General features: G+C 42.5%; 1 protein-coding gene across 4 annotated transcripts in view; it reads left to right on the top strand.

The window, feature by feature from the left end:
• The window catches only part of Adarb2 (adenosine deaminase RNA specific B2 (inactive)), a 479,503-nt gene extending 452,607 nt beyond the window's left edge, over positions 1-26,896 (top strand). For 2 of the 4 annotated variants that reach the window (XM_078023135.1, XM_005320333.4), the window contains 3 exons: positions 4,660-4,841; positions 19,140-19,318; positions 21,337-26,896. In XM_078023135.1, coding sequence (XP_077879261.1) covers positions 4,660-4,841; positions 19,140-19,318; positions 21,337-21,513 — 538 coding nt within the window. In that variant the 3' untranslated portion in view covers positions 21,514-26,896. Of the gene's footprint in view, positions 1-4,659; positions 4,842-6,553; positions 7,471-19,139; positions 19,319-21,336 lie in introns of those variants that run through there. The other 2 variants (XM_040278723.2, XM_040278724.2) reach the window with 2 other exon arrangements.
• Positions 26,897-27,106: the final 210 nt, after the last annotated feature.

The raw sequence follows: 27,106 nt of genomic DNA, 5'->3' as shown, positions 1-27,106 counted from the left end.
CTGAATGAAACCATAGAAAGTCATCGTTTCACCTCATCAGTGAAAACTGACCTTTAAAACTATAGATTACAGTTGAGTAGCACATGGCCAACAAACCCTGCCCCTGTATGGAGCAAGGGACAGATGACGACAAGTATGGTTGTCACATCCCACATTCTGCAGATGTAGCCTGTTTGTCCGGCTCTAAGAATTCAGTTTACTATATTCTCACCACATAGCATCCTTAAAGAGTGAGGAAAACCAGAGAGGTGTTTTCTGCCTTTGTCTCTAAGAAGCAAAAGTTGGAGTGGCATATAAAAATCTAAATCTTCTGGAACTAATGCTCCTTTAGTTATGGTTTCTAATTTTAAGTGCCTGAGCTTGATTATTGATCACAACGTGTCTTTAAATGAACAGATTAAAACTTTCTCCATAAAAATGAACTGTAAAAAAATGATAGCTGCTCTCTGGAGAATGAGGCACTGATCTCTAGACTTAAATTCCAGCTGTGAAGAGAAAACTCCCCTTCCGAGCATAAAGATCTGCTGCTCAGTATCCTCTCAAGCCCATTTCTCCCTCCTTCTCCCTGCACCTTGCCCACCTGGGGAAAATATTCTGACATCCTTCCTTCTTGATTTATCAGCAGGTACCTTATCAAGTCTACCAAAGTTAAATGAGAGCATTGTTCATTCTCCTCATCTCAAAATATAGGTCCCTTTGCAATGATTGCACTTGTAAACACCCAACCCAAATACTCAGTTTGGTTTAAAAGTCTTTTTACCTTTTTCACATAGATGGCTTGATGATTTTTATGACAGCTCTGAAATGAAACTTCGTAAAATCTCTAATAATGAAAGGAGTGATTGATTCAATCAAACTTAAGAAATATGAGAGCAACAGCAACATATCAAGAACTCTGCTGTAGCTGCCACCTGTCTCTGCTGCAGCAACCTCACAAAGTGGACAGAGTGGCTGATGATTCCCACCCAAAACACAGCCGGCAGCCCATCCCCAGGAACTCTGTCTAGACACGTGCAGACAAAAGGAACTGGGAAGCCCAGCTCTGCAAAACAAAACTAGCAGCCTAGTGAACAAGAGATACCACTCCATCCAGGACATCCCCAAAGATGGCTTACACACAGCATGGATACCAACTCTACATACTCCGAGCAGGGGCTTCTGGAGCAAGAGTGTGTCCTAATATGAGTGGGGAGAGGCCAGGCAGGATGCCTTTAGGAAAAGGAGGCAGCCACACAGGAGAGGACGCACATGAGAGGCCAGGAGGGCAGGTGGAACCTGTGCCTGAGCAGACCACTTCAGGGGAGCCAGTGCAGGTTTGGGGTGGGGCTGGGAAACGTGCACTCCTGCCGAGTTCCCAGGTAAGGCATGCAGCTGGCTCATCTTGAATTGGCTATTGCTCAAGGCAGCAGGAGGTATTCCAGAATGGCCTGGCTGGCCAAACTATGGACTTGGATTTGACCTCCTCTTTGGACTCCAAAAATCTACATAAACTACTCTGCTCAGAAGTCCTCTACCCTGATTCACATAAGAATCATGGAGGGAGCCCTAATAAGGGCAGATGCCCAGGCTGATCCCAATCAGTTATGCCAGAATGTGCATGGGGACGCAGACACCCGGGGATTGTCAAGGCCTCCAGATGATCTGGGGTTCAGCTCGACTGAAGGGCACTTGCATGTCCCTGAAGACTGTGAACACTGGGTCCTCGGCACCCCTCCTGGACTCCACAGCCTTCCAACAGACATGGGGAGCTTTCTCCACTGGGTAGATCCATCCACAATGAAGAGAGCGTAGGAAGTGTGTGTTTGTATTGGTACCTGAAAATGTTACCACCCACTTCACTGCAGTTTTGGAGAGCAGCTTCTTTCCTTGGGGCCACATAGAGGTGGTGAAAACAGCAGACAGGAAGACAAACTGATTGCTATTCTCTGCCTATCTCCAAAGCCACCCATGTGGAGACAGTCTCCCATGGGGCCTATCCTATAAGGAATCTTGTCATGTTCCCATTGATATTGGGAGGCCATGGTTTGAACTCTGCAAGGAGATTGCATCTCTTGGCTAAAGAGAGGCTGTCTTTCCCCAGATCTCTCCCCACTTATCTGTGGTATTTCAATGATTGACAAACAGAGAAAAATATATTTATTTAGGGATTATCTATATTGAAAACTAGACATGGGATTTTTTTCTCTGTCAACATTGTGGTAATATCAGCTATTTGAACAAAAGGAGAGGTATTTTTCCATTCAATCCTGAATGCTGAGAATTCTCCAGTTTATATTCAGAAAGACATTTGGTTTTATTGATTGTGTTAGTTGAATAAGTTTGAATTCCTATAGCCAGGCAAGGAGGAGGTTGGTTTTCTCTTTATTGTAAAGGTTATTGGAGGAAACCAGTTATAGAAGTTGTTTGTCTTTAGACGATCCTATAGAATCAGAACCACTCAGATCTGTTCCAGAAGTTTGGTTCAAAGCCAAATTCTTCAACAGTCTCAAAAACCATGATGTCTCTTCTGGCGATGCTAATTTTATTTTTTAATACTTTGCTATTCTAAGGAGTGCTTTGTTATCAGTGGAGAATTATACATTTCCCTGCTATTAATTGGGGAGAAATTTTTAAATTGCACTCACAGTCTGAGAATTAATAGGCCCTATTTAGAATGTCTGTAACCCAGAGTCTTGCTCTGATGGTAACCTTTCCTTGGCATACTTTCCCAGCATCCTTTGCTGTAACGGTGACCTCTTATTGGCACACTTTCCTTTGCAGCATCCTTTGTTCTTACAATAACCTCTACGGGCACACTTTCCACCATCTTCAAATCTGAAAAAGAGATACTAAAAGACAGCGACTTTGCTGTATTTCTCCTCGGTTTTTGGTCTTTCTTCTCATCTCATATTTAAGAGAATGAGCCACAGCCCTGGGTCAATACTCAAAACCATTAGTGTTATTCTTTCAAGGAAAAGCTCAGGCACCACAAACCTCTCCTGGATTTTGCAGATATTCTGTAAATCGTCAGGGAAAAGCAAGGAAAAGATAGAAGAACCACATTTGGCATGTCAGAGCATAGTGGTAGAAATACAGGTGGAGGCATGAACATTATTGCCAAATGGAGGGGTCCTTAAATATCAGTAATAAGTACCTGCGCTTCTTTCTGAAATGTCCTTTCCCTTGAAACCTTTTGACATTTGCCCTTTGATCGGAGCCCGCGTGTCCAAGGACAGCCCTTCCCTTACTTTCTGAGAGAATGATGTGACTTATAAAAATGACCACAATATTTTTTAAATGAAGTTATGCAAATCTGATAGACTAAAGTAAATGTTTCATAAAACCAATGACTGTTTAAATTGTAGGACTAAATTGTTTGTATATAAATATTACCTTTTATATTCCATTGGAGTTTTATGTAGATGAACACATTACTTTAATGACCTGCATTTACAGAGGGAGAGTGTAAGAGTTGCTCCCTGAAATTCTCGCCAGCCAGATGGCTGCCTTTTCTTGCATGAGATTAAAAGATGTTTCTCATTCACCGCGATGCTTCTGAGGCAAATTAATATCGCCAGCTAAATTGCTTGTGTTTTTGGAATAAAATTTAAAGAGAACTTTTTAAAGCAATTGGTGTCACAGGTTCTCAGAGCAGATTGCTCTCCAGGTAGAGAGACATTCAGTAATTAATGGAAAGAATTCTGTGTTAATTGACTGCTTCGGGAAGGGAAATATAATGACTCCTTATTAATCATGAAAAGAGATGTACGGCATGGAGGCCCCACAATAATTGCTGGAACAGTGGAGAAATGTTAATTAATGAAGAGAACAATGATGTAAGAAATTAGCTGCATAATGCTTGCCACCGATGGAGGTTGGATTTTAAACACATTATTTGGAGCGAAAACCACAAAATGTTGCCTCCAATAACAGATACGAGGAAACTCTTGCCACCAGAATTCAAGGGGGAAAATCCTTCCGGTGCTCCTGGCATCCTTGGTTGAAGAAGCTCCGTTTGCATGGAGCTATATTTATTTCAAAGAAAATGGCCTTGTCTTTTTCTCTCTGATCTGGACTTCTAAAATCACAATCATCCCCAGACCAAAACAAGGTCATTGATTTAATGTCATTTAATTTCAACACAGTAGGTCATTCTGACTGCTAAGGACAAAGGGAGGGGAAGACAGTATTTTTCCCTAAACTGAAATAAACGAATTGAATTTCTGATATTTCCCAGCTAATATAAAGAAAAAATTCAGATTCGCTTTGGGGACAGAGTGTCTTTTTTAAAGAATCTAATTTTAAGTCCCCAAGAGAACATATAGCTTCTTCTATGTCTAACAGCTCATTTTCTAGAGAAGGAAGCTGAGTTTATTAACATGCAGAGGCGCTGCTAGCTCAGTCCCACTGCGTTGGAGCCACTCAGAATCATTAGTGGCCACAGGCCAAGGCCAGCCTGATGGCTCTACTGTGTCTGGGCAGCTCCCAGGCAGGCCCTTCCAGCATCTGCATGATGGGAAGAGTGACACCTCGAGGACCAGTTTGCTGAAGGGCAGAAAGAAGCCCACGCTGCACAACAGGCTGCTCCCACGGTGCCCCGGGTGGGCAGAGGGCTGCTGTCCCTGTGCCCTCCGGCAGGTGAGAGAATCCCACCCACTCCACCCTTGATTTTCATTCCAGGTGGAACGTCCTGGGACTACAAGGAGCTCTCCTCTGTCACTTCATCGAGCCTGTGTACCTCCACAGCATCATCGTGGGAAGCCTGCACCACACGGGACACCTCTCTCGGGTCATGAGCCACAGGATGGAGGACATCGGCCAGCTGCCCACGTCATACCGACACAACCGGCCTCTCCTCAGTGGTAAGTAAACACCATCGGGGAATCCACAGTCTCTTCCCTATCAATGGGCCAGCTGCAGACAGCCCCCCACGGTACCACTGCCAAGTCAGAGGCAACTGTATTAATTCTGATGAGTAACTGTTGAAGATAATGAGCAAAATTTCAATGATCTAAAGACTTAAAAAAGAAAAGGAGGCAAAACAGTATGGCTCTCTGAATACAGGAATAGGCAGTATTTTAGCCAAATTCACAATGGGACCCAGCACATCTCAGGTCACTGTGACATTTTCACTGCAGTGTATAAAGGAGCCAGTAAACATAGACCCCACTAATGACCTGCCTAAGAGGCCCCAGCATCACCACCCCCCGGGACCCTTCTACAGGCAGCATTGCAGAGGGACATGCAGGTGGGGGAGGAGGGGCAGGAGAAGGAAGATGGCAGCCAGACCCCAAGGCCAGAAGTAGGTCTGCAGGACCCAGGGTCCCTGTGCTCTCAGGGGCAGGACGGAGTGGGCAGCAAGGTGACTCCATGAGCTCTGAGCCAGGCCACAGCTCCTACCTACCTCCCACAGAGTACGGGCATCCTTAGAGATCCCTGGCACTTCATCCTGCCTTGGCATACAGCTGGCCACAGGGGTCATGGGTCACACAGCCATGAAAACATTGGGGAACCTGTCAGGTTCTGTGTGCACTCAAAAGAAACCAATAGGAAGTCTTAAGGGCTTTTTTACCCTTGAGACTTTACCCATTTACCCACTGTGCCCACTGGTCTTCCACATTAAGCAAACGTCCCGGTTTGTGGAAACGAATGGAAGGAATGTGTGGATTTTAATAATGCTCTGTAAGCCTCATTGTGGGGTCATGGAGGAAAACACTAGGCCCTTGGGTCACCCCCCTGGCTGAGGAGGAGAGCTCTCTTCAGAGACTGCCGGTGGCAAAATCAGACACACTGAGGAAGAGGCGGAGATACCTGTACCCAAGGGAGGAACAGCCTCTGCTCCAAGATCCTAGGGACCAACACCCCTGAGCTTTGCTGCTTTCGTTTAAGACTAGATCAACAGAAAGAGAAAACATAAGATTAAAAAAGCTAATTTTAGTGTTGGAGATGGAGTACTTGGGCCTAAGATTTATTCCCAAGATTCCAAATTTTTTCTACATTACAAAACCAGAGGCAAAGTAGGGCCTCTTGGGAGCAGTGGTGGGATTTAAAAGAAATAATTCATGCACAACACATAACTACGCTAGGCAGGTACTTAAGAAAAGATGTCTCCTATCACAAAAGTGAATCCATTTCTTCATTTTTTCTACAATCTCGACCATTCAAAGACTGAACACCTTCTATGTATTTTTGTGGGAGATAAGATCACAGACTTTGAAGTTAAAATACAGAAGGAAGAAGAGGAGAGGTTTCACCTCTATATATCCCTAAGAGATCATTGCACCTTCATGTATTAAAATTTTTAAATTTATGAGACCCTATTCCTAATAGTCTGAAATCCCACCACCTTTTCATTAGCAGTGGAGAGACTTTCGTGGCATTGGATTCAAAACAAAATCATGTTGGGACTGGTTTCCCCTGTTGTCACATCCACAAGATCTCCCAGAATCTTGTGAAGGAGAACTTGTAGTGAAAATTAGCGAAATTCAACAAGCTATTTGAAAGAGGTGGCTATATTTGATCCAGAAATGTTAAATAGATGTTAACTCATTAAGGTTTTACCTTTCTTTACTAGGACATGGAGCTGAGCTATTGTGGAAGGGGTGATTCCTTTACTACCATCCTCGGGATAAGTTAATATTAATAAAGCAAGATGGCACCTCCAGGCTAGGGGGACCTTACCTTCAGTGCACCTGCTCTGCTGCTATTTATTCTTTGTCCCCTATCCCTACTTCTGCCCTCAGTGGATCACCTATCTCCTTCAACCTCCACAGAGGTGTTGTTGAGTCTTAGTCACTAAGTGGTCTCTGATGTGCCTGGTGGGCAGAGTCTCAGTTCACCTCAAAGGTCAAAGCTAAAAAAAAAACTCTGCATTTTGATCCAACTGATAGCTGTGTCCAGGGCTGCAGAGTTCCATGGCCCAAATCATAACAGCTTTGGGGCAAGGAACAGCCTATAGGTAGTTTCCTTGCAGCTGAGAGGAGGTGAACATTGAGAGGCCTGATCTGAATGGGGCAATTATTATAAAGTTCTGAAGTCTCTTTCTAAAGATGGCTTGTATCATTTAGAGAAGGGAGTTCTTGAATAGGTATTGCCTTTGCAATATACCAAGTTCATGACATATATTTTCTCATTTGATCTTCATTCCAACCAACATCAAATGGTATTATCTACATTTTTCGTATGTCAAAAGAAATTCAGATAAATTCAATAACTTGCTGAAGATGTTCTATCAACAGGAAACAAGATTTGAATTCAGACCTGATTGATTATAAATCCTAAATTATTTCAATGCACCACACTGCATTCCATGGCAAAATAGTATAATTTCTTAGATATCTATTTTTTTATTTTTTTAGTTGTAGATAAACACAATATTTATTTATTTTTATGTGGTGCTGAGGATTGAACCCAGATAGAACCTCACACATGTGAAGCAAGCGCTCTACCACTAAGCCACAACCCCAGCCCAAAATGCCCATTATTTTTTTAATCACATAAAAATTAACAGTGCAAAGCAAGACTGTTACACTGAAGAGGTGGCAACATGTAACTAATGGCAAATTGGTGTGGGATAGGCAAGCCAGCCCACTGAAGCTTCTTGAACTTTCTTCTCTGCCCACTGTTCTCATGGTCTCTGAGATAATACAAAGGACCCGCCTGTTGCAAGCAAGGAACTGAACGATTTGCCTCCAACTCTGACTCTGTAGAGTCTAAACAGTCAATAATTTCAGCAATTCTGATAAAATATTACTTTGGGCTCAGATTCATCCTCTTATTTGCTTTCATTTTTCCTTTCTTTCTCTCTGCCATCTTTTCTTGAAATCAACTTCTTACTGTGGTTGAATGGCCAAAGCAGCTCTGAACAAGATCCAGCGTGATTGGTTTGGAACTAGTTGAAAACGTTCTCATATTGGGTGCCCCCCAAAATGTAGTGTAGTTCCTAGATTGATTTCCAAGTTAAATTTGAGTTTGCATCTATTTGGATGAGTTACAAGTTCTTTTTTCATGATTTTGGCTTTTTGGGTTGTCCACATTCTTCTGTGTTTATTTACTAATAAAGAATTATTTAAATTTCATAGAACAAGGAAATCAAAAATACAAATACAATCATTGTTACCAGGTTGTCACTGTCAAGGAAATAGCTTCTATGCCTCCTTTGGGTACCAGCACATTACTTTCTGGGCATCCAGCCTCCATGATATGCTCTTTTTAAATGATATATTCATCCAGGAACATATCAACATAAATAAAATGGGAATTATCTTTTTTTTCTTTAAATGTGAAATCAATGAATTTTTAAAAGACAACAAAGAGAAATACAGAGTAGTCTGACATGGTTGGGTGGTGTGACATACATCAAAGCTTCTGAGACCCCTTTTTTACCCTCTCATTCAGGTGACATCTGTCCCATCACAGCCAGGCCATTCTGACTAAATGCTTTAGTCTGTGCTTAGGTGTTTATTTAGAACATGATTTTCACTATTGTAGAAACTCGAATGAGCCTAAACCTTGGTATCTCACCTGCACCCAACCTCCAAACAGTGACTGCATTGGTCTTGATGGGTATTTAAAAACCAATCATGCAAATTTTGAAAGGAAATCATCAGAATGTCTTGCAAAAAAAAGGAGAGAGGTCTTGCGTAAAGACATAATAAAAAGCACACTCAAACAAGCCAATGAAATTTGCTCGAAGCTTCCTCAAGGTCAGTTTGCAGAACTGCTGAGAAGATGAAGTTCATGTATTAGTAAAATGAAGGCCTACAATTTAGATATGGCTTACTCAGTTTTGGTTTAGAAAGAAGCAGCCAAGCTGAAAAAGAAACCCTTATTGATACAGTCATAAGGTGAATATTAATATTCTTGCAAGACATACTTGAGGACTTCTGCACACTCCCAGCTAATCTATGGCAAACTTCAGGACCAGAAGCCCATTGAAAAGCTGTCAAGATCCAGAATTCCTCAGCAGAAGGTGCCCTGTCACTCAAGAGCAGGTACCCAAAGGGAGGTTGCCATTGATCTTTCTCATGAACTCAGCGAAAATAAAATGATAAGCATAATAATTAATAAAACTCTGAACTTGAATACTCATCTTTTTAGAAAAAATATGACATGAAACAAATTGAATTTGACACCTTGCTCTACCAAGCTCAGGATATATGCTTTTGTGAACTCTTAAACTCAAGTCTAAATTTTACTTTTCTTCATTAAGAAAAAATAAATCACATCAAAGAGAAAAATCTGGAGAGGATGGATAAATTCTTTGTTCAAGTCAATGGCTTATTTAACGGATATATTTTTCAATCCTGAACTTCCTTTGTTCACAACAAAGATAAACCTGTATGATTTTTTTAAAAGTATGCAACAAGATCTTGGCAATGAACTTGAAACTTGAGAGATAATTCCAGAGAATTGATTGCTAGAACCATGAGTTATTAAAGACTCTTGGCCTACGTTCATGTGATGGACATTACACTACTGGTGATGAAATAGATCATCAGCCTTCTTTCTTCATAATACACATTTTCCTGAAATAATAAAACTGGATAGTTGGCACGTCTATCAGAAGATCCTTCAGACATTCATGTTGCATAGCAACTTAATTAATCAGAAGTTTGTTACTTACAAAAATGTTCACCAACTATAACTTGAAAATTTTTACCCAAAACCATTCTATTTTTTGCATTTTAGATGCCTCTCTGATGCTACTTATATTCATATCTTTGTGTGAGTTCAGATTTTTAAAATATTATCACACTAAATTGAAGAATCTTATATAAATGTCAGGCCTCTTTTAATTCAGGAGAAATTTCTGAAATTAATGATCAATAGTATTTTGCAAAATAATTCACTGAGGTGATAGCAAATATGTTTTTTTTCCAGGTGGTAGGTAATTTGTAATGCTATTTTTACATTCCAACAAATATAGGTAAATGATGGATAAGCAACAAGTTTTTCATTAAAGCTTTGTATAAAATGTGTGATCTTTAAAAGAACTTTTGAGCAGGCTGTTTTGTCCTATTATAACTAATTGAGGAAAATACATTGATACATTTAATTCATCCAAACATCAACAAGCTTATCAACATAATCCAGGCATCCTTTTAGTCATTCAACAAATACATATTGATTACTTATAATGTGCCAAGCACAATCCTACACTGGAAATCAAGAAATGAATTAAATGATCAGAATCCAAACTGGGTAATGGCATCTCAGTATGGAAGACAAACAAACAAGAAGCAAATGTAAGTGTATTGTAGAAAAAAATAAATAAATAAAACAAAAAGAGGCAACTAGGAAATTGGAACTTAGTTCCAAAGAAAACTTCTAGAATGCAACCTGGCAGTGCAGAAAAGAAAGTATATTAGGGTTCTCTAGAGAAACAGAACTAAAGGGGTATAGATGAAAGATAGACAATAGATAGATAAATAGATAGACGGAGAAGATACTTTAAGGATTTGGCTCATAAAACTCTAGGGACTGGCAAGGCTAACATGCACAAGGCAGACCAGCTGGCTGGAATCTCGTTAGGAGTGGGATCTGCAGCATGGAGTCCAGAAGCCATCTGAATACAGAATTCCTTTTTCCTTAGGAGACCTCAATCTCTACTCTTAAGACCTTCAACTGATTGGATAAGGCCCACCCACATTGTGGAGGGCAATTTGCTTTACTTGGTGTCTACAGAATTCAATGGTCATCACCTCTAAAATATCTTTACAGTACTCTCTAGACTGGTAGTTTTCTAAGCAACTGAACACCACAGCCTAGCCAGGTTGACACACACAATTAACCATACAGAGGGAAACACACAAAAGAGAGGTGAATGGCAGAGTGAGAAAACCGGATACACAGGTAATAGGATTTCCAGAAGGAAAGAGAAAGGATGAAGCTGAATCGAGGTTTAGAGAAATCATGGCAAGGAACTTTCCACAACAAATGAAGAACAGGAAACTGCAGATCTAGATGCACTCCTACTCCAAGAGGAAGACTTTAAATCCTCATCTCAGCAGTAACATTTGCCTAAAGAAAACAATCAAGGACAAAAACAAAATTTCAAAAGTAGTCAGAAAGTAAAAGGCAGATTACCTTCAAAGGAGCTATATCAGACTGATAGCTGATTCTTGGAAAACCAAAAAAAAGCGGGGGGGGGGGGGAGGAAATGTCATCTTTAAAAGTGCTAATAGAAAATTAGCCTCAATTTCAAATCTTGCTTCTGGTAAGAGTATCCTTCAAAAATAAGGGGGAAAAATAACATTGCCAGGAAGACAAAAATTGAGAGACTCCAACTCCACCTCCTTGCTACTTGAGCGTAAGAAAAATGACCTTGAATAATAGATAATGCAGAATAAAAAGCAAGGAAAATCGTTCACATTTTCATTTGCTCTGAAACTTGGCTTATGACTACATCTTGGATACTACAGTGGCAAGAAAAAAACAAATTCAAACCACAAATGACCATATTCTGATGAAGCTCCTTTGTTCCACATCTTTTGAAATAATTACAATCCTTACAGGGACCAAGAATGTTATTATCTGGTTAAAAAAATAAATAAATGCAAACTTATTCTCCTTCCATGAAATTTCACATCTTTTGATGTGGGCCTAGGCACTTCAAATTATGTGGAATGAAAACCATAGTCCTTTAGCCTCTTGAATAAGGTCACAATCCCACTGGCTCTAGTAACACCATACCTGAATATCAGCAGAGCCAAAAGCTCTCCTGAGAGGAGAAGATGCCCAGCCTCACCAGCCCAGTGACACTCACTGTCCCACACAGCCTTCATGGGGTGTAGCCACCATGGTGACTTGTGATACACACCCTTCAATCACATGCCTTTGACCATTCGGTTATCATTAACTAGTGGATAAAGGCAGCGAGCAACAGACTGTAAAAGACTGTTTCTTCAAATACCCAGAGACCTTGTCAATGCCCTCTTATCACAGAGAAGACTGACTATCCGCCCCCAGTCCTAACTCTGCAGCACATTTCATATATTTTCCATTGAATACGCTCTATTAAGACAAGACAGTAACTATAAAATTACTGGCAATTATGATGATGTTCGTGTTAATGATAATGAATAAAATTAATTAATACAGGTTAGTACTTGGTTACCCCAAATCCATAAATTTATGATCAGTTTACTAATTCTACTTCCGTTACATGTGTCTGGGCGAGGGCGGGAAGAGGGTGAGCACCCCCAGGGTATCTGACAGCATATAAAATTCAGGAGGTCTCTTCTATTCCTGCAACTTTATGATTCCACACATGCCTGGAAGCATGCTAGTCCATTCATTTCACAAAATTAAATGTAATGCTACTTTGTATTATAGACTTGCCTCGCTTCATGTAAAAATTACATCCCTGAAATGTCTTGTGTAAATTTAATTTTGGAAAAGTGAATTACATTTTAAATATAGTAGGCTCACTTGCTATTTAAAGACATGCTGTAATGTCTCACTTATATAATGTCTTTTTCAGCCAAAAGTAAATAAGGATTTTTTAAAGTAAGGCATCTTTATATAGCTATGTGAGCCATACTAAATTCATTTTCATGGATCAGTTGTGGATTCACTCTCTTTGCTCTTAAATAATGGCCAGAGTAACAGCAGTGGTCCCAGTGACAGCAGTAATAATCTAAGAGCAGCTGGCGGGAAGAGAAGGAAGAGTGGCATGTTGTTAACTGATCCCAGGTCATTCTGCCAGTAAGTCATAGACATGATACTTGACCTTGGTTTATTTCCAGAGCCCAGCCTATTTACATGATTGTGTCACTAAAATGACAGGGCACTCAACCTCATTGGGCCCATCTCCATCCGTTAGTGAACCTGACAGGATCTCTGTGACAAGGCTAGTAGAGACCAGCTTATTCTCATGCAGATCTACCATGAAATAAGATATCACTCTAGGAAAAAAATCACAAAAAACAACTAGGTTGTGGGACATATTTACAAATCAATGAGTGTCAACACACCTCTAGGTTAGGTATCAGGTTGAGCAAACTTCCTTTAGCACGTTTCCTTTAGAGACTATTCTGATAGAGAAACTGATTAGGAGGAGGAGTTATTTCCAAGACTGTTTGGAAGTAATTACTGGAGAAAAAACAGTGCTAGATCCTGTTCCTCCCCTAGGTGACACAGGTTTTCAGGAACACCTTTCTTTCTTCCCCCTTTCTTGCCCTTTCTGCACAAGCATCTAAGTGCAGGATCCTGCCGGATGGAGGCAGCCTCAGCCTTCAACATTCAGAGAGCAGCATTGCTGTGGCTCTGTTCCTCCCTTGTTCTGCTCAAGAGCGGCCCCAGAACTCTCCTCTGCCCAGGCCACCAACCTCAAGAAGAGGGAGTCTGGCTGGAGGCAGTCTGAGAGATACTTGTTCTCTCCCAGCAAACCTGCCACTCTGCCAGAGAGCAGGGCCCAGAGGGCAGGGCTCCTCCTCCAGGAAGAGTTTGCACTTGATTCATAGACCGAGTTCCAACTTTCAGAGTTAGTACTTGTTCTAGGCTGAATAGTGACCCCCAGAGATACCCAGTCCTCATCCCTAGGACCCAAAAATTGCCTCATTTGGAAAAGGGGTCCCTGCAGGTGTGATTAAATTAAGGTTCATGAGATGAGGAGATGTGAACTATCTCAGTGGAGTCCTACGTGCAGTCTCATATAAGAAAGCGCAGGGAGAGGCCAGGCAAAGGCAGAAGCCAAGATTGGAGTGATGTGGCCATAAGCCAAGGAATGGCTGTAGCCAACAAAAGCTGGAAAAGTCAAGAGGGATCGCCCCCAAAGCCTCCAGAGAAAGGAGCAGGGTCCTGCTGACACCTGGACTGCAGACTCAAGATCGTCAGAACTGCGAGAGGGTAAAGCTCTGACATTTTAAGCCACCACATTTATAGCCATTTGTTTAACAGCAGATAAGGAAGCTGAATACAGTGCTACACAGTTAAAGTATAATTTTCCCTACAGATGGAAACCAAATTAAAATATGCAGTATTGTTCTTGTGATATAAAGCAATTCATTAAAGACAAAATTTACTAAAGGCAAATTTTCCAGGGCTCCTATTTAGTTTTATTTTGATTTGGTTTGATTTCTGGATGTCAGGGAACAAGTGCCCAGAACCTTATTTAGGACGATCTGCAGAGAAGAACAGGAGGCCCCAGCATGGGTGTGTAATGAAGTCCACAGACTTAAGCCAACGCCATTTATCACATGGCGGTGTCTGAGTGTTGGTCTGTCATGGGTTCACGATGAGGACATTCTTTTCTTCTTGGCACACCATTGGCACAGTGTTCAGGTTTTCTGGGCTCAGACCACAAAAGCACTCCTCTAAAATCTGAACCAGGACTCGGGGTACCAGGTCAGCTGTCACACTCTGACCCATTGCTGTCTATCTCTGGAGGGGGGTGGCTGAAGAACCTTCTGAGGGGCTTCATGCTGTGAAGTGGGGACAGGAGGTGCTATTATACTTCCTGAGTGCATTAGATTTCCAGGCATGTGCTAATGTGTTGTCTTGAGGAACATGTGGAGCAGGTCTTAGTCAGGTACACCTGGGACTGTCATTTACTATGTCCTTGGGACTCCAGTTTAGTCTTAAATCATTTCATGTCTGATGTCTACTTCAGGAAGTATAGCCCAAGAATTTACACTCTTCTTTCCTTTTCAAAGTGCCTAACCATAGAGAGGAAAAAAAAAATTAAACCCATAAATACAAACCAGACTTTCATTTCTAGCTTTGAGCAAACAGGTTCTCATCCTGTCCAGTACCATCTAGATATCATATACGATTCAACACTGAGTTAGACAGTCTGGGCCCTAAGTTTCAAAATCCCAATGCTCCTGGGCCTGAAAAGGCTCGATAAATACAGTGTGAGAAAATGGATGAATGAACTCTTGAAAACGCTCCATGGAGGATCCTGGGTACATGCTGACAGGCAGAAATTACGAAACAGCACCCAGAGAGTCAATATAAAATGATAAAATCAATATAGAAACAGTGAGGTCATTCCTATATGTGAAACCAAGAATCTCCTCCAGGATGAAACAAACAAGTAAAATAGGGGCCACCTACTGAATCCTGTTAATATATATCCAGAAGATCAGCTCAGCTGAGGAATTACATATGTTGATGTGATACAAGATCAAGGGAGAAATGGAGAGAATCATCCTGAAACAGGAAAGTAGAAAAACAAATCAAAGTAGCACAGATTGGCAAGAGGCATTTCATGACAGGTAGGAAAAGACAGCCACCCCAGAGCTTTCACACCTGTTTCCAGGAGGACTCATCCCTCTGGAGTAAAGAAGTAGCCTGGTGCTGGTCAATGTTTGGGCAATACAACTACTATCCCTAGCTCCATCACAGTGACCAGGAGATTCGTATCTGTGCAGGGTTTGCCTGCAGAAAGAGAACATCACGTCAGACTGACATGAATGTTCTGTGAGGTAATTGTTTGTTCTGTTGTATGTTGGTAAATTTACATATTAGATTCAAGTGAGTCTGGCACAGTGGCTTCATCTCCTTGGGTATAATCAGCAGCCATGGTTAATTACAGTGATGTCAAAAATTGTACTGCTGGCATGAATATTTAGTAAACATTCCAAGCGCTTTATCTTTATGGTGGATTTATTTTTAAAGGTGGATGGCGAGATTGTCATTCTTCCAGGTTGCTTTGGAAAGTCTTTTGTGTTGTTGTTGTTGCAAACAAAGGACAGAAGGGAGATAATCCTTAAACTAGAGGCTCAAAGTATAAGTAGACAAGTAGGTCTCCTACAGAGGTATTAAGGCCATATGTTGAACAAACACATATGAAAAAAAAAATGTTTAACAGAAAAGACATCCTGGCCTTTGGTCAATGAGTTCTCCATTCCCCAAAATAATTAGGTGTATCTAAGTGAATGGGGTTATTACCTAATTGTTCCAGAGAATGGAGTAACTGGGAACATTTTTTGATCTGTGTGACTTTGAAAGCACTAAACAAACTAGAGGTGACCTTTAAATCTTCCTCCAGATGGAAATAACAATGCCCATAATACTTGATGCCTTAAAAGTGCTCTTGTCTGTCCTGTTTGATCTTCAAATCACCTTGTGAAACAAAGTTACCCTGTCAGAAAGCAAAGGAAGAAAAAGAAAAAGGGTCCCAGAGAGAAGATGAGCCTGGACTCAAGTCTCCAGATTCCTGAGGCACGAGCCTTGTCTGCAAGTGGAATCCCAGGGGCCCATCAACCACACCTTCCCTCGCAGCACGTCCTGTGTTCCTTCCTTCCTTCCCTTTTGTCCCCCCCCACCACCCACCAACGTGGAGCAGAGCGCATGCATAGTTGACATGAGCACCCTCATGGCTGCCTTCCCAGTGCTATCTGGGCCCCCGTGAGGCTGGCAGCCAAAGATGTTGGGAGCAGAGCCCAGTGAGGCTGCAGCTGGGCCCTCTCCAAAGCAGGTGTCTGTGCGCTGAGAGCCAGCAACACTTTGACACACAGAGAAGAGGACAGGAGGCGACGCGCCCTGCCAGGAGCCAGGCATGTCCCATGATGACATCAGGCACTCCAGGGTTTCCTCTGAGGTCAGAGTTTAGCACCTTGGAGAAAACCAAGCTCTGAGCCTCAGTGGTCAGCCCTGACCATTGTAGAGACTAGAGGGATGGGAGGGGAGGGGAGAGGAGAAGGAGGACAAGGAGGCAGCCTCCTCTGAGGTCAGAGTTTAGCACCTTGGAGAAAACCAAGCTCTGAGCCTCAGTGGTCAGCCCTGACCATTGTAGAGACTAGAGGGATGGGAGGGGAGGGGAGAGGAGAAGGAGGACAAGGAGGCAGCCATGCTGCTGAGCCTGGCTACATAAATCTGGGGCAATGACCGTCTCTCTTGGTACCCAGTCATCCCTGACCTCAGCAGCTGCCTCCTCCTGCCAAGGTGGTCCCTGCCCAGTAGGACAGCCCATGGCTGCCAATGGGCCAGATTGTCCCCTCTGCCCAGCTCTCAAGGGTGGGCAGCTGCCACAAAGAATCACTTCTAGGAAAAAGCTGACACAAATAGAATTAGCCTAAACACCCAACACTGGCCATGCATGACCAGAGGAAGGTCATAGGGTGACTTTCAGTCTGAAGTCCAGGCTGTGTAAGTGGCAGACAGAAAACTCAGATGTCAGTGTACTCAGAAACTGGCCTCTGTTTTATCCAAGAAGCCCCTGGCCCCAGGGTTAAGCTGGGGACAAAGAAGGATCCTGGAGTCTGTGGCTTTGCAGCTCTGAGTTGATGGGCTCTTCCCCAGAATTTAAATGAAGCCTGTGTCCGCAAAGGCACTGTGTGCTGAGCTTCCACTCGGCCCGGGAACAGTTCCCACAAGGGGAGTCTGCTGCAGGACTTGCACTGTGCTCATCCAGCCAGTGCTTGGCACCTGGGCTGCTATCCCAACACCTGGGCTTCTCCACCAACATCAGCAACACATGGCTGGGACTTCTGAACAGCCATCCCAGTGGCCTAAACTCAGTGTACCTGCCAAAAGCTCTTGGCTTCTCTGCAGGCTCCCATCTCTCCAGAATGCAGGGTCTGTACCTGAGAGGCTCTGCTGCATCCCTTTCCCTCATTCATCCTGCTGAAAAGTAGGACCCAAGGCACATGGAGACATGAGCAGGGCTAGATCGTCAGGACCGACCTTCATAAGGTGAAAATGGACAAGGGGGCCGAGAAGTCCAGCTGGGCTGAGTTTGGGGAAGGTATCATGGAGACGCTGAAGGGGCCCTGGGTGTGGTGAGAGATTCAAGAGGCACTGATAGGGGGCACGTGACCAGGGTTTCTGGGTTACAAACCAAACATCCCAGAATTTTCTTGGAGTGAACAGAGACTAAATTCCTTCTCTACTAATTTTTATGGTTGGACCATGAGACTCAGCAGAGACTGGACCATATGGCACAGCCTCTAGAAATGATGAGGGTCAAATCTATTACGCACAGGGTTGCCACAAGGAAGTCCAGCACGTGGAAACCATCTGGCCATGGTCATCTGGGGCATCTTGCCTCCAAACTACTGCAGCATAGGGACCTCCCCAAGGTCACAGGTTGGCAAACATAACCTTCAGGAGGCAAGAAGAAAGACAACATATGGGAAGCAAAGCAGCACCACAATATTAGACGGTTGGGATCCTCAGGATGGCGTCCCTGGAAGAGGAAACCCAGGCACATGCTCACCAGACACCTCACCCAGCATCTTCAGGAAGTCCTGATCAGCAGGGGGAGCACTGCAGCGTGGCTGGGCAGGAGTTGATACTGGGCTGAGGTTAGGAGCTGAGAAGTGCGGCTGGCCCCAGACTGCAAAGTGAGAGGGCTCTGCTTTCTCCCTCCACTCTGCTGTAGGAGGCTGCGACCACCAGGTTGTGTGGACTCCAATTCAAAGACACAGTGGACAGTCTGACAAGGTGAAATTCACCTTAAAACAAGGACTTCCCTGGAAAATCTGGATGCTTCTTGGCAGCACCAGTTTCATGGACGCATGACTCACCCCAGGAATCTGAGCTTAGTAGAACCTACATTTGGATTCATATTTTGCTGTGGTCTTAAAACTCTTGATGACTTTCAGACAAGGGGCCTCTCATTTTTATTTTTGCAGTGAGGCTTGCAAATTTTGTAGTCAGTGCTATTTCTGCATTGTTTGTTTTCCCATACTCATATATCTCTCTTGTTTATATTAGTGGGTTTTTTTTTCTCATCAATTAAACTATAAGCCTAAGGATCTGCCTGGTATTATTTACCACCCAGTGTTTTACCTTGAAGAGGGCTGGGCATGCAGTGAGTGCCAAATAAATGCACTTTCTTAACTTGTTTATACGTGGTTCTGTTTGTTCATTAATTCACTCAACAAACATTTAGAGAAGGGGAAAAAAAACTGGGCTGAGTTTTAATTATTACAAAACTGCCCATAAAAATCCTTTAAATTGAAAGGTTAAAAACGGAAACCAGCAGTGACTTTTGAGCATGAAACTGTCCTCAGGGCCATGCTTGATTTCCACCCTCCAGTCTTACAAGTACAATCACCTCAACGTGAACTGCCTTCGTTTTGAAGATGGAAAGCGGAATGACATGTGTGACTCTGCACTAGGGTCACCGCCCAGGATGCGCTCTTGAGGGAGGCCCGTGCGGGGCCAGGATGTTAATGCTTACCTGCTTCCTCTCTCTCTCTTGACAGGAGTGAGTTATGCAGAGGCCCGGCAGCCAGGGAAGTCGCCCCACTTCAGTGTGAACTGGGTCGTGGGCAACTCGGACCTGGAGATTATTAATGCCACCACTGGCAGGAGGAGCTGCGGGGGCTCATCCAGGCTCTGCAAGCACGTGTTCTCTGCCCGCTGGGCACGGCTGTATGGTAGGGTAGGTCGCACCTGTCCTCTCTGGGGTAAAGCTGGCTGCAATAGGATGAGGCTGGTGGCCAGGGACTGTGACTTGGTCTGTGATGAGGTTGATGTAGGACAAAAAAAAAAAAACAGCTCCCGTAGTGTTTCCTCCTCCCCACTGCCCAGGCCACTCAGCATGTCCCCGTAGACTTGAGACTTCACCACCCAAGTGTGGTCCCCAGACTAGCAGCGTGGGAGCTTGGGAGGTCACATAGGAAAGCTTACTGCAGAACACAGTGTGGCCAGGCCCTGCACCCGCTGTACCCAGGGTGTCGTAAGAAAAGCACAAGGAAGCATTTTGAAGTCAATACTATCATTGGTGTTATTCCTAATATATTCAGATATAAGGAAGCTACGAAAGTGAAATAATTTTCCTCAAAATTTCACAAGTAGTGAATTTCAGGGTCAGGATTTCTCCCCAGCCCTGAAGCCTACCCATTTCAGAACCTGCTTCCTCCTCTAGAAATAAGGAAATAACTGTATTTCTGAAGTTTTAATGGAGATGTAGGTTTTCATGTGCTTCCAAAGCATAGTAGATTGTATCCAAAGCAGGGGGGAAAAAAGAAAGGAAGGAAGGAAGAAAGAAAGACAGAAAGAATAACAAGAAAGAAAGAAAGAAAGAAAGAAAGAAAGAAAGAAAGAAAGAAAGAAAGAAGGAAGGAAGGAAGGAAGGAAGGAAGGAAGGAAGGAAGGAAGGAAGGAAGGAAGGAAAGAAAGAAAGAAAGAAAGAAAGAAAGAAAGAAAGAAAGAAAGAAAGAAAGAAAGAAAGAAGGAAAGAAAGAAGGAAAGAAAGAAAGAAAGAAAGAAAGAAAGAAAGAAAGAAAGAAAATGTTTGGTTTAATTTTCTATACTTTGTACTCAGGCAATGAATCCAAATAGAAGTAACCATGTTAAACAGTGTTGCAGCCAATGTAGCAACCAGTAAAGGAACAGCAGAGAAGCACAAAGACTTAATTATTGTTGTTGTTGTTGTTGTTGTTGTTGTTGTTGTTGTTAATTTTGGGGTTTGGGGGTTTCTTTTATTTTCTTTTTCTTTTTTTTTTATCAATTTAGAGAGCACTGAAATTTGCATATTTAGCTCTGAGCTTAGCAATGGCTTCTGCCTCTGCCATAGCCATTGCACATGGACATGGGTCTGTGGCCAGACATCCTACAGCTCTGACCCAGGGTCTCAGCCCTTGCATCCTGCTGCTGGGCCACTTTCCCATGTCTCACTTCTAGAGAAGCGCTGATTTTATCTTATTAAACAAACTAGGCCTCTTCTTTTCCTCATGCTCAAAAAGACATCGGCCAGTGAATGGGCATGCTGATCTACAAACTCTCCCCCAGAAGATGCTGTAGTGTGATTTGGGGTTCCCCATCATCCACCTGCCCTCCTTCTTCCCCTCAATGGGGGAATTGAAGCCATATTTGACTCCTGCCTTATGTGGGCTCCAAAGCTTTGCCTGTTACAAATTAGAAGGCTGATAGGGAACTCATTATATTTTTTTCGTCCTTTGGTCAAATAACAAAATAACTCAAAGCCCTTCCTCTTTTCTGCCTGCCATGATGTTTATTCCCATAGTCATTCATGGCCACTGCCCCATTTTGAGCCCCTAATCCTCCTCCAGAAAGAAAAAACAGTGTTGAGATTTTTTTTTTTCTTGTGCTGGGAATTGAACCCAGGGCCTCATTCTTTCCAGGCAAGCAGTCTACCATTGAGCCACAGAGTCTAGATTTTTAATAACAGGCAAATTATATGTTACATATTTGTTAAATCATTCACACTTCTGATGAAGTTTTCTTCATAACTGAGTTTTCCAGAGAATTCCCTGATAGGAATGGGTCACTAGCACCACAGTTGCTTTTTATAATATTTTGGGTTTTTGTTTTAAAGGAAGAGAGAAAGAAAAAGAAAACACTGAGCCCAAGAGCTGGTGTTGGGCTAAAAATTCCTTTGGTAGAGGCTCCTATTTGTGCTGGTGGTTAATTTCTTTTTTCTCCTTCTGTCCGCAGCTGAGCACATGGACACCAAGCCATGGAGACACGCCATCCATGTACTGTGAGGCCAAGCTGGGGGCTCACACCTACCAGTCTGTTAAACAACAGCTGTTTAAGGCTTTTCAGAAAGCCGGTCTGGGCACCTGGGTGAGGAAACCTCCGGAGCAAGACCAGTTCCTACTAACTCTCTGAGTCACTCTCTGACTCTTTTGCTACTGGACTGGAGTGAGAAACCTGGAGAGGAGGCAGCCACGTGTGGAGCCCTGTGGTGTGTCCATCAGTTCTCAGCATTCATTTTCCCTCAGTGTTCCAGAAATCACACAAGTGTACAATGTGTGGAGGAGCTACTAGGTTTGAATTCGGGACCTGTTGCTTCTCCCCAGGCTGCTAGCCTCCACGGTCCTGTCCATCATACCTGGAGGTTAAAGTGCCCTTGCTTGGCTTCATCACTTCTTGGTGGTATCAAAGGGGAAAAACCTCTAGTTGGGTGTGAGGAGCTTAGATGCAGCCTTGAAAAGTGGTACTAAAGCGTGACTAGTTAGAAACAGCCTCCTACACCAACCCCTAAGCTTCCCTTCCCTTCTATGAGCCTGTATAATGATGTGTTTGGGTCTCATTAGCACACGTTGATGTGACACTTCAAGATAAGCCAAGAGTAAAGAGAAAAGCCATGGGCACCCCCAGCCCAAAGAAACCAATAGGAATGCTCAATTATTTTCATTATTCATTTAGATCTCTCCACTTCTTTCCCAAAAGGATTTGAGTTGCACAATATCAGAGAACAACTAAAATAAGACCAGAGAAATGAAAACCATTCTTGCCATGCAGAGGAATAGTAACCCTAGGCACCAGTGCTCTGCCACTGCGATGCAAGAAATCCATTTCCACAGTCTTACTGAGTGCTGCAAACCAAGCTATGCCTGCTCTGTCAATCACAGCTCTTGGTATCTTTTGGCAGGTAACAATAGGCATTGAAGTTTGAGTTGTATCATTGTCGGCCACCACCCTATAATTTCCCTACCAGGTAACAAGGAAACTGAGTCTTGGATCAAATCCGAAACAAAGTCCAAAAAAAGAAAAAAGTCAAAATAATCTTTAAGCTTGAAAAGCTACAACCTCTCTATTCTTTCAGGTCCTCCAATCACCTTCTTGCATAACAAAAAATATCAACTTATGACAGCTGCCAAAATGCAAGAAGCCAAGTTCTATCACATTTAGGACAGGCATCCAGGTTCATGACTATACACAGGACCATTTAGCATCATTTGCTACGAGGAGAGGTGCTGCGTCCATGCGAGGGCAAGGCCCTTCTCGAACATGTCAGTAGTCAACCCACGTTCCTTGAGTTATTATTATCTTACCATGGAGAACTCATTTCTAATATTCATCATGCTAGTTAACAAGTTTCTAATTTCTCCAGTTAAAACATTCCTATCTGAAATGCATTGTGCTAAGTAACAAAGCATAGAAGTAGCTACCTCTGGAGTATGAGCTTCCTAGTTAGAATTCCAGCCACCCACTCCCTAAGAGTGCAAGCATTACATCACACTGTATATACTCTAGCACATAGTACAAATATCATAGCAATGAGGCAAAAATGAAACAAACTGAGTTGTAGCTATTTGATACAAGAAAATAAGAAGTAGAGATATTAGTATGAAAATAGAAACTCTTCGTGGGATTTAATATGAGACCAAATTTATGGCTCAAGTCCTTTTAGAAAAGAAAATGGAGTCGGTAGTAGACAACTACTTCAAGATAAAGTTTTGAAAGTTATGAACATGATTTTGCAAATAGATAATTCGTGTTAATCTTTCACAAAAAAATTAGAAAATAAAATGAAATCTTTATTCAGTGTACAGGCTGAGATCAAAGGACCAGTTTAAAATTTCTGATCACCTGACGCATCACTAGGATGATACCTAGAGAACCAAAAAGCCCTAAGGGCTGGTTTATGACTTAGACACTGTCTCTCAACCATCTGACATCTGGAGCCTTTTTCCAAAAGTGGAGACCCCTTTAGTTCCTGGTTGAAATCTGTGAGCCGAACCTCAAATTCCTCATATTCTGAGTTGTTGTTTGAAGAAAGCATACACACATTATATCAACATGCTCCAGACAGTGTTCTTGTACAAGAAGGAGATTAGCATTAACAGCAGGGTCTTCTCCATGACAGGAAAGAGGCAGCATAGGGCATCCTACAAATGGGCTCATGGTGCCACCTGTATGATCTGAAGCAAAGAATGTGGGAACTCCTGAACTGTAGCTATGTAGCCATGATTCATTTTGATCAGGGCACTGCTCTCCAGAAATTACCCAAACTTTACTAAAACGCAAGCATCTACTGAGGAAAGCTGGCCAGTGACTCCATTCTCCTCATCTTAGCATTAGCATAGCCACTTATTAAGTCAACAGGAGACTCCTTGGAAGGAAAGATGGAGGCTCTGCCAAAGTTTATAGCAAGAGAAGAATTTTTTAATAACTTTATTTTATTTGTTCTTTTTTTTTTTTAAATGTGCTGAGGATCAAACCCAGTGTCTCACCAGTGCTAGGCAAGCACTCTACCACTGAGTCACAACCCCAGCCCAAGTTGAATTTTTAATGCACAGAAAGTAAGCTTAGGAATCAGTGTTTTTTGTAAGGAGTTATCTGTGAATGTGAAATGGGGAGGGAAATCTGGGACAAAGGAAGAAAGAATCCCAGGCCCCATAAGGAGAAAGGAGAAAGAAACTGTTGAGACCAGCAAGGTGAGCAACAGGTAGGGAAGCCAGGGCTTAGGAAAAGATGATCTTCAAGGAATGGGAAGAACAGAGGGGAGTTAAGGAGGGAAAGTGGAGAATTGAATCCTTCACGCTCTGAAGCAATCCAAGTTAGGACCGCATACAACGACCAGATTATGTCACATGTATGCTGCTCCTGACCCACAGAAGCCTGACCTATCTGAGCGGTGGCCAGTCACAGGATCCTGACACAGCATCCAGTGTACCTGGAAGGGGTGGGTCATGTCAGCTCTGAGACCAAAGAGCCAGTGCTAGACACCTAGGGATTTCACTCCTCTGGTGTTTGGAACACCCCATCGCAAATTTTAAGCTAGGGTCAGGCTGCATGGCGACTGCTGAGTGGAGTAGCTCACAGGGTTCTGTAAGGAGAATCAAGCACAAATAGGGGAGGAGTAACTTGGTCACCCTGAGGGGAAAATATATATATATAAAACCAAGCAAAACAAAAAGGATAAAGGACAGAGACCCCCAGGCTTCTGTCACTTTGACCCTCTGTCCATCTGATTTGCCTCAAAACTATCATCCCCTTATTTTTTTGTGTGCCTCATGCCACAGAAAAGCTCAAAATCCTTGGTTCTAAAGTTTTCTGTCTGCTGTATTCATACCCATTTAGCACCACTACTAAAGTCCAAATAAAATCAGCATCATCTGTACCTGCCTCAAGACACACGCAAAGCATGCTTTCCTACTGGGGAGAGAAGCATCTAAGGTTTCCTGCCTGGTTCTGAGTCAAAAAGTCAGTGTCTGATCATTTGCAAGCTTTTCACAGGCCTGAGCTCTGGGAAAGGCCGAGTGGCTGTGCACACTCTTCTTGTCCACAAGGTTCACAACAATGTATAATATCAAGTTATTGAATTTAGGATTTCCTTGGTTTTGGTTTTTGTCAACAAAAGGATTTGCAAGCCTATAACTATTGTTTCCTTTTTATTTCTGTGATTCTCTTTAAACCTGTATATATCTTCCATTCCACTACTGATTTTTGTGATGTCCTCAGAAACATCAAGCTAAGTTACTTTTCCAACAAACTCTTAGCTCATATTTTTCCACATGATTTCCTTTTCACAGGGAACTATTCTTATCAATAAAGTTGAATGCTTGTTTTTTTTTTTTTTTTTTTGGTTTAGCATTTACATATCTGGAGAGCCATAAATAGTAAATACATAGTATATCAATGCCCAGAGTAGAATAGTTAGAGTATTTTGATGAGATCCTATTTTTAGATTATAAATTTCAAGATGAACCTATAGTATCTTGTTTTAAAAAAAAAGACAATTTAAACTTAAATATAGTAAACATTTTTAATTTAGGGAAGCTTATATACTCGTTTTTTAAGAAGCCATTCTAATAAAGTAACATAATTGGCCCAAAGTACAATAAATACCACTTTCTAACAGCAACCAAAGGGAAGGTAGAAAAAGTCTTTCTTTTTATATACTACCATTTGACAACTCTTACCACTTCTTTTGGCAGAAGTCTCACGTGGCACTCAGCAAAATCTGACATACCTTTTTGCTGGTTTCTCTATTGTCCTTCTCTAATAGAGTCTGCAGAATCCAGACTCTAGTCCAGGACTGGGAAACTTACTCTCCTGCACATTTTGAGTTTTGCAGAGGTTACACAGGAAATAATATAGCACCCTGGGGCAGTTTTATCTGGGACAAATCCACCCCTCTGAGGTCTTGCTGGTATTTGACGCCTGAGGGGCGGGACAGGAGGGCGTGGCGTGGAACGGAGGGAGCAGCCTTGGTGTGGGGGGACTTGCGCTGTCCGGGTCCTGACGCATCACAGCCCCACTGCGGGACAGTCGGGACAGTCGTTTCTGGGAGCGCTGGGAGGTCAGTGACTCTTGTCGAACTTCTCTCACCAACTTTGAATCAGATAAGATAAAATATGGTGAGGTAAGCAGAAACAAAGAGATGATAGATAAAGGCCACCTGAAGGGACACAGAGAACCAAGGAAGCTTTGTTGCGACAAAGTTTCTCCCACTCCTCAATTCTGGGAAAACAGAGAACAAGGTGACCTTCGCTGCAGCTCTGCCTATTCTCTCCCGCTCCTTCTTTTCCCCTTCTTACCGTCTTCCCTACTCATAAATTTCTGCTTCCTTTGTTCTGGTTCCCTGGGGTCCCCAAATCCCAGGCACATCTGCCCCGGAGCTGATGCATGCAAGCAGGTTGATGCTCAGGTGAGGATGCTCTCGTAACACCTTGACTACAGGGGTTTGCCACCATCTTTTTAGACTCCTGGGAACATGTCCATTCAATCTGTCCTCCCACCAAAAGGGACTGGGATGGCCACAACTCTAGAAATTTAGACCAAACAAAATCATCCTGCAGGGAAAGGTACACTGTACCAAACCCTGGTGAAAGAAAAATCGTATTTCCCAGCTCATCATTTCAAACTCAGATTTGGAGAGATGAAGTAAACTTTCAAAATGAATATAAAATTACCTGGATTCTAGTGCCTCTTTTCACACAGACACTAGATTTCTATCACTCTGCAGTATATGCATCAATTTAAGAAACCTTTCCCGGCAGTGCCCAATTAATTTTCAGCATTTTTTTAAGCAAAATGAACTTAAGAGTCATTCTTAATTGAAGGTTGTACATACAAAGCATGATTGAATGGCAATATTGTACCAATGGATGTACATTTGTAAGATTTGTAAAAAATCCAAAACCTTAAAATATGAATTTACATATGTTAATTTGCCTCTAAGTTCTGTAAATTGCATTTCAGTGATATCTGATAAGTGAATGTTTCTGTTAAGTGAATAAAAATATCAAGTAAAATTGTTCTTTCCTGGGTTGTTGGGCCTTTTTCATTAAGCAGAGTTCCAGGAGTATCTGAAACCCCAGATTGTATAGATTTAGCTAGAATGCAATAAATGTTGGCCCACTCTAAAGAAAGGCAAATTTTCTCTTAGGACTTTTTCTTTTTATAACAGCAGACTATGCAGGAATGACAATTACCAGCTCAGATATTACCCTTATGGATTTAATGTAAA

The sequence above is a fragment of the Ictidomys tridecemlineatus genome, chromosome 10, assembly GCF_052094955.1.
Source record: "Ictidomys tridecemlineatus isolate mIctTri1 chromosome 10, mIctTri1.hap1, whole genome shotgun sequence".
Taxonomy (NCBI): Eukaryota; Metazoa; Chordata; class Mammalia; order Rodentia; family Sciuridae; genus Ictidomys; species Ictidomys tridecemlineatus.
The sequence above is the reverse complement of the archived record's forward strand: the minus strand, read 5'-3'. Positions and strand labels throughout refer to the sequence as shown.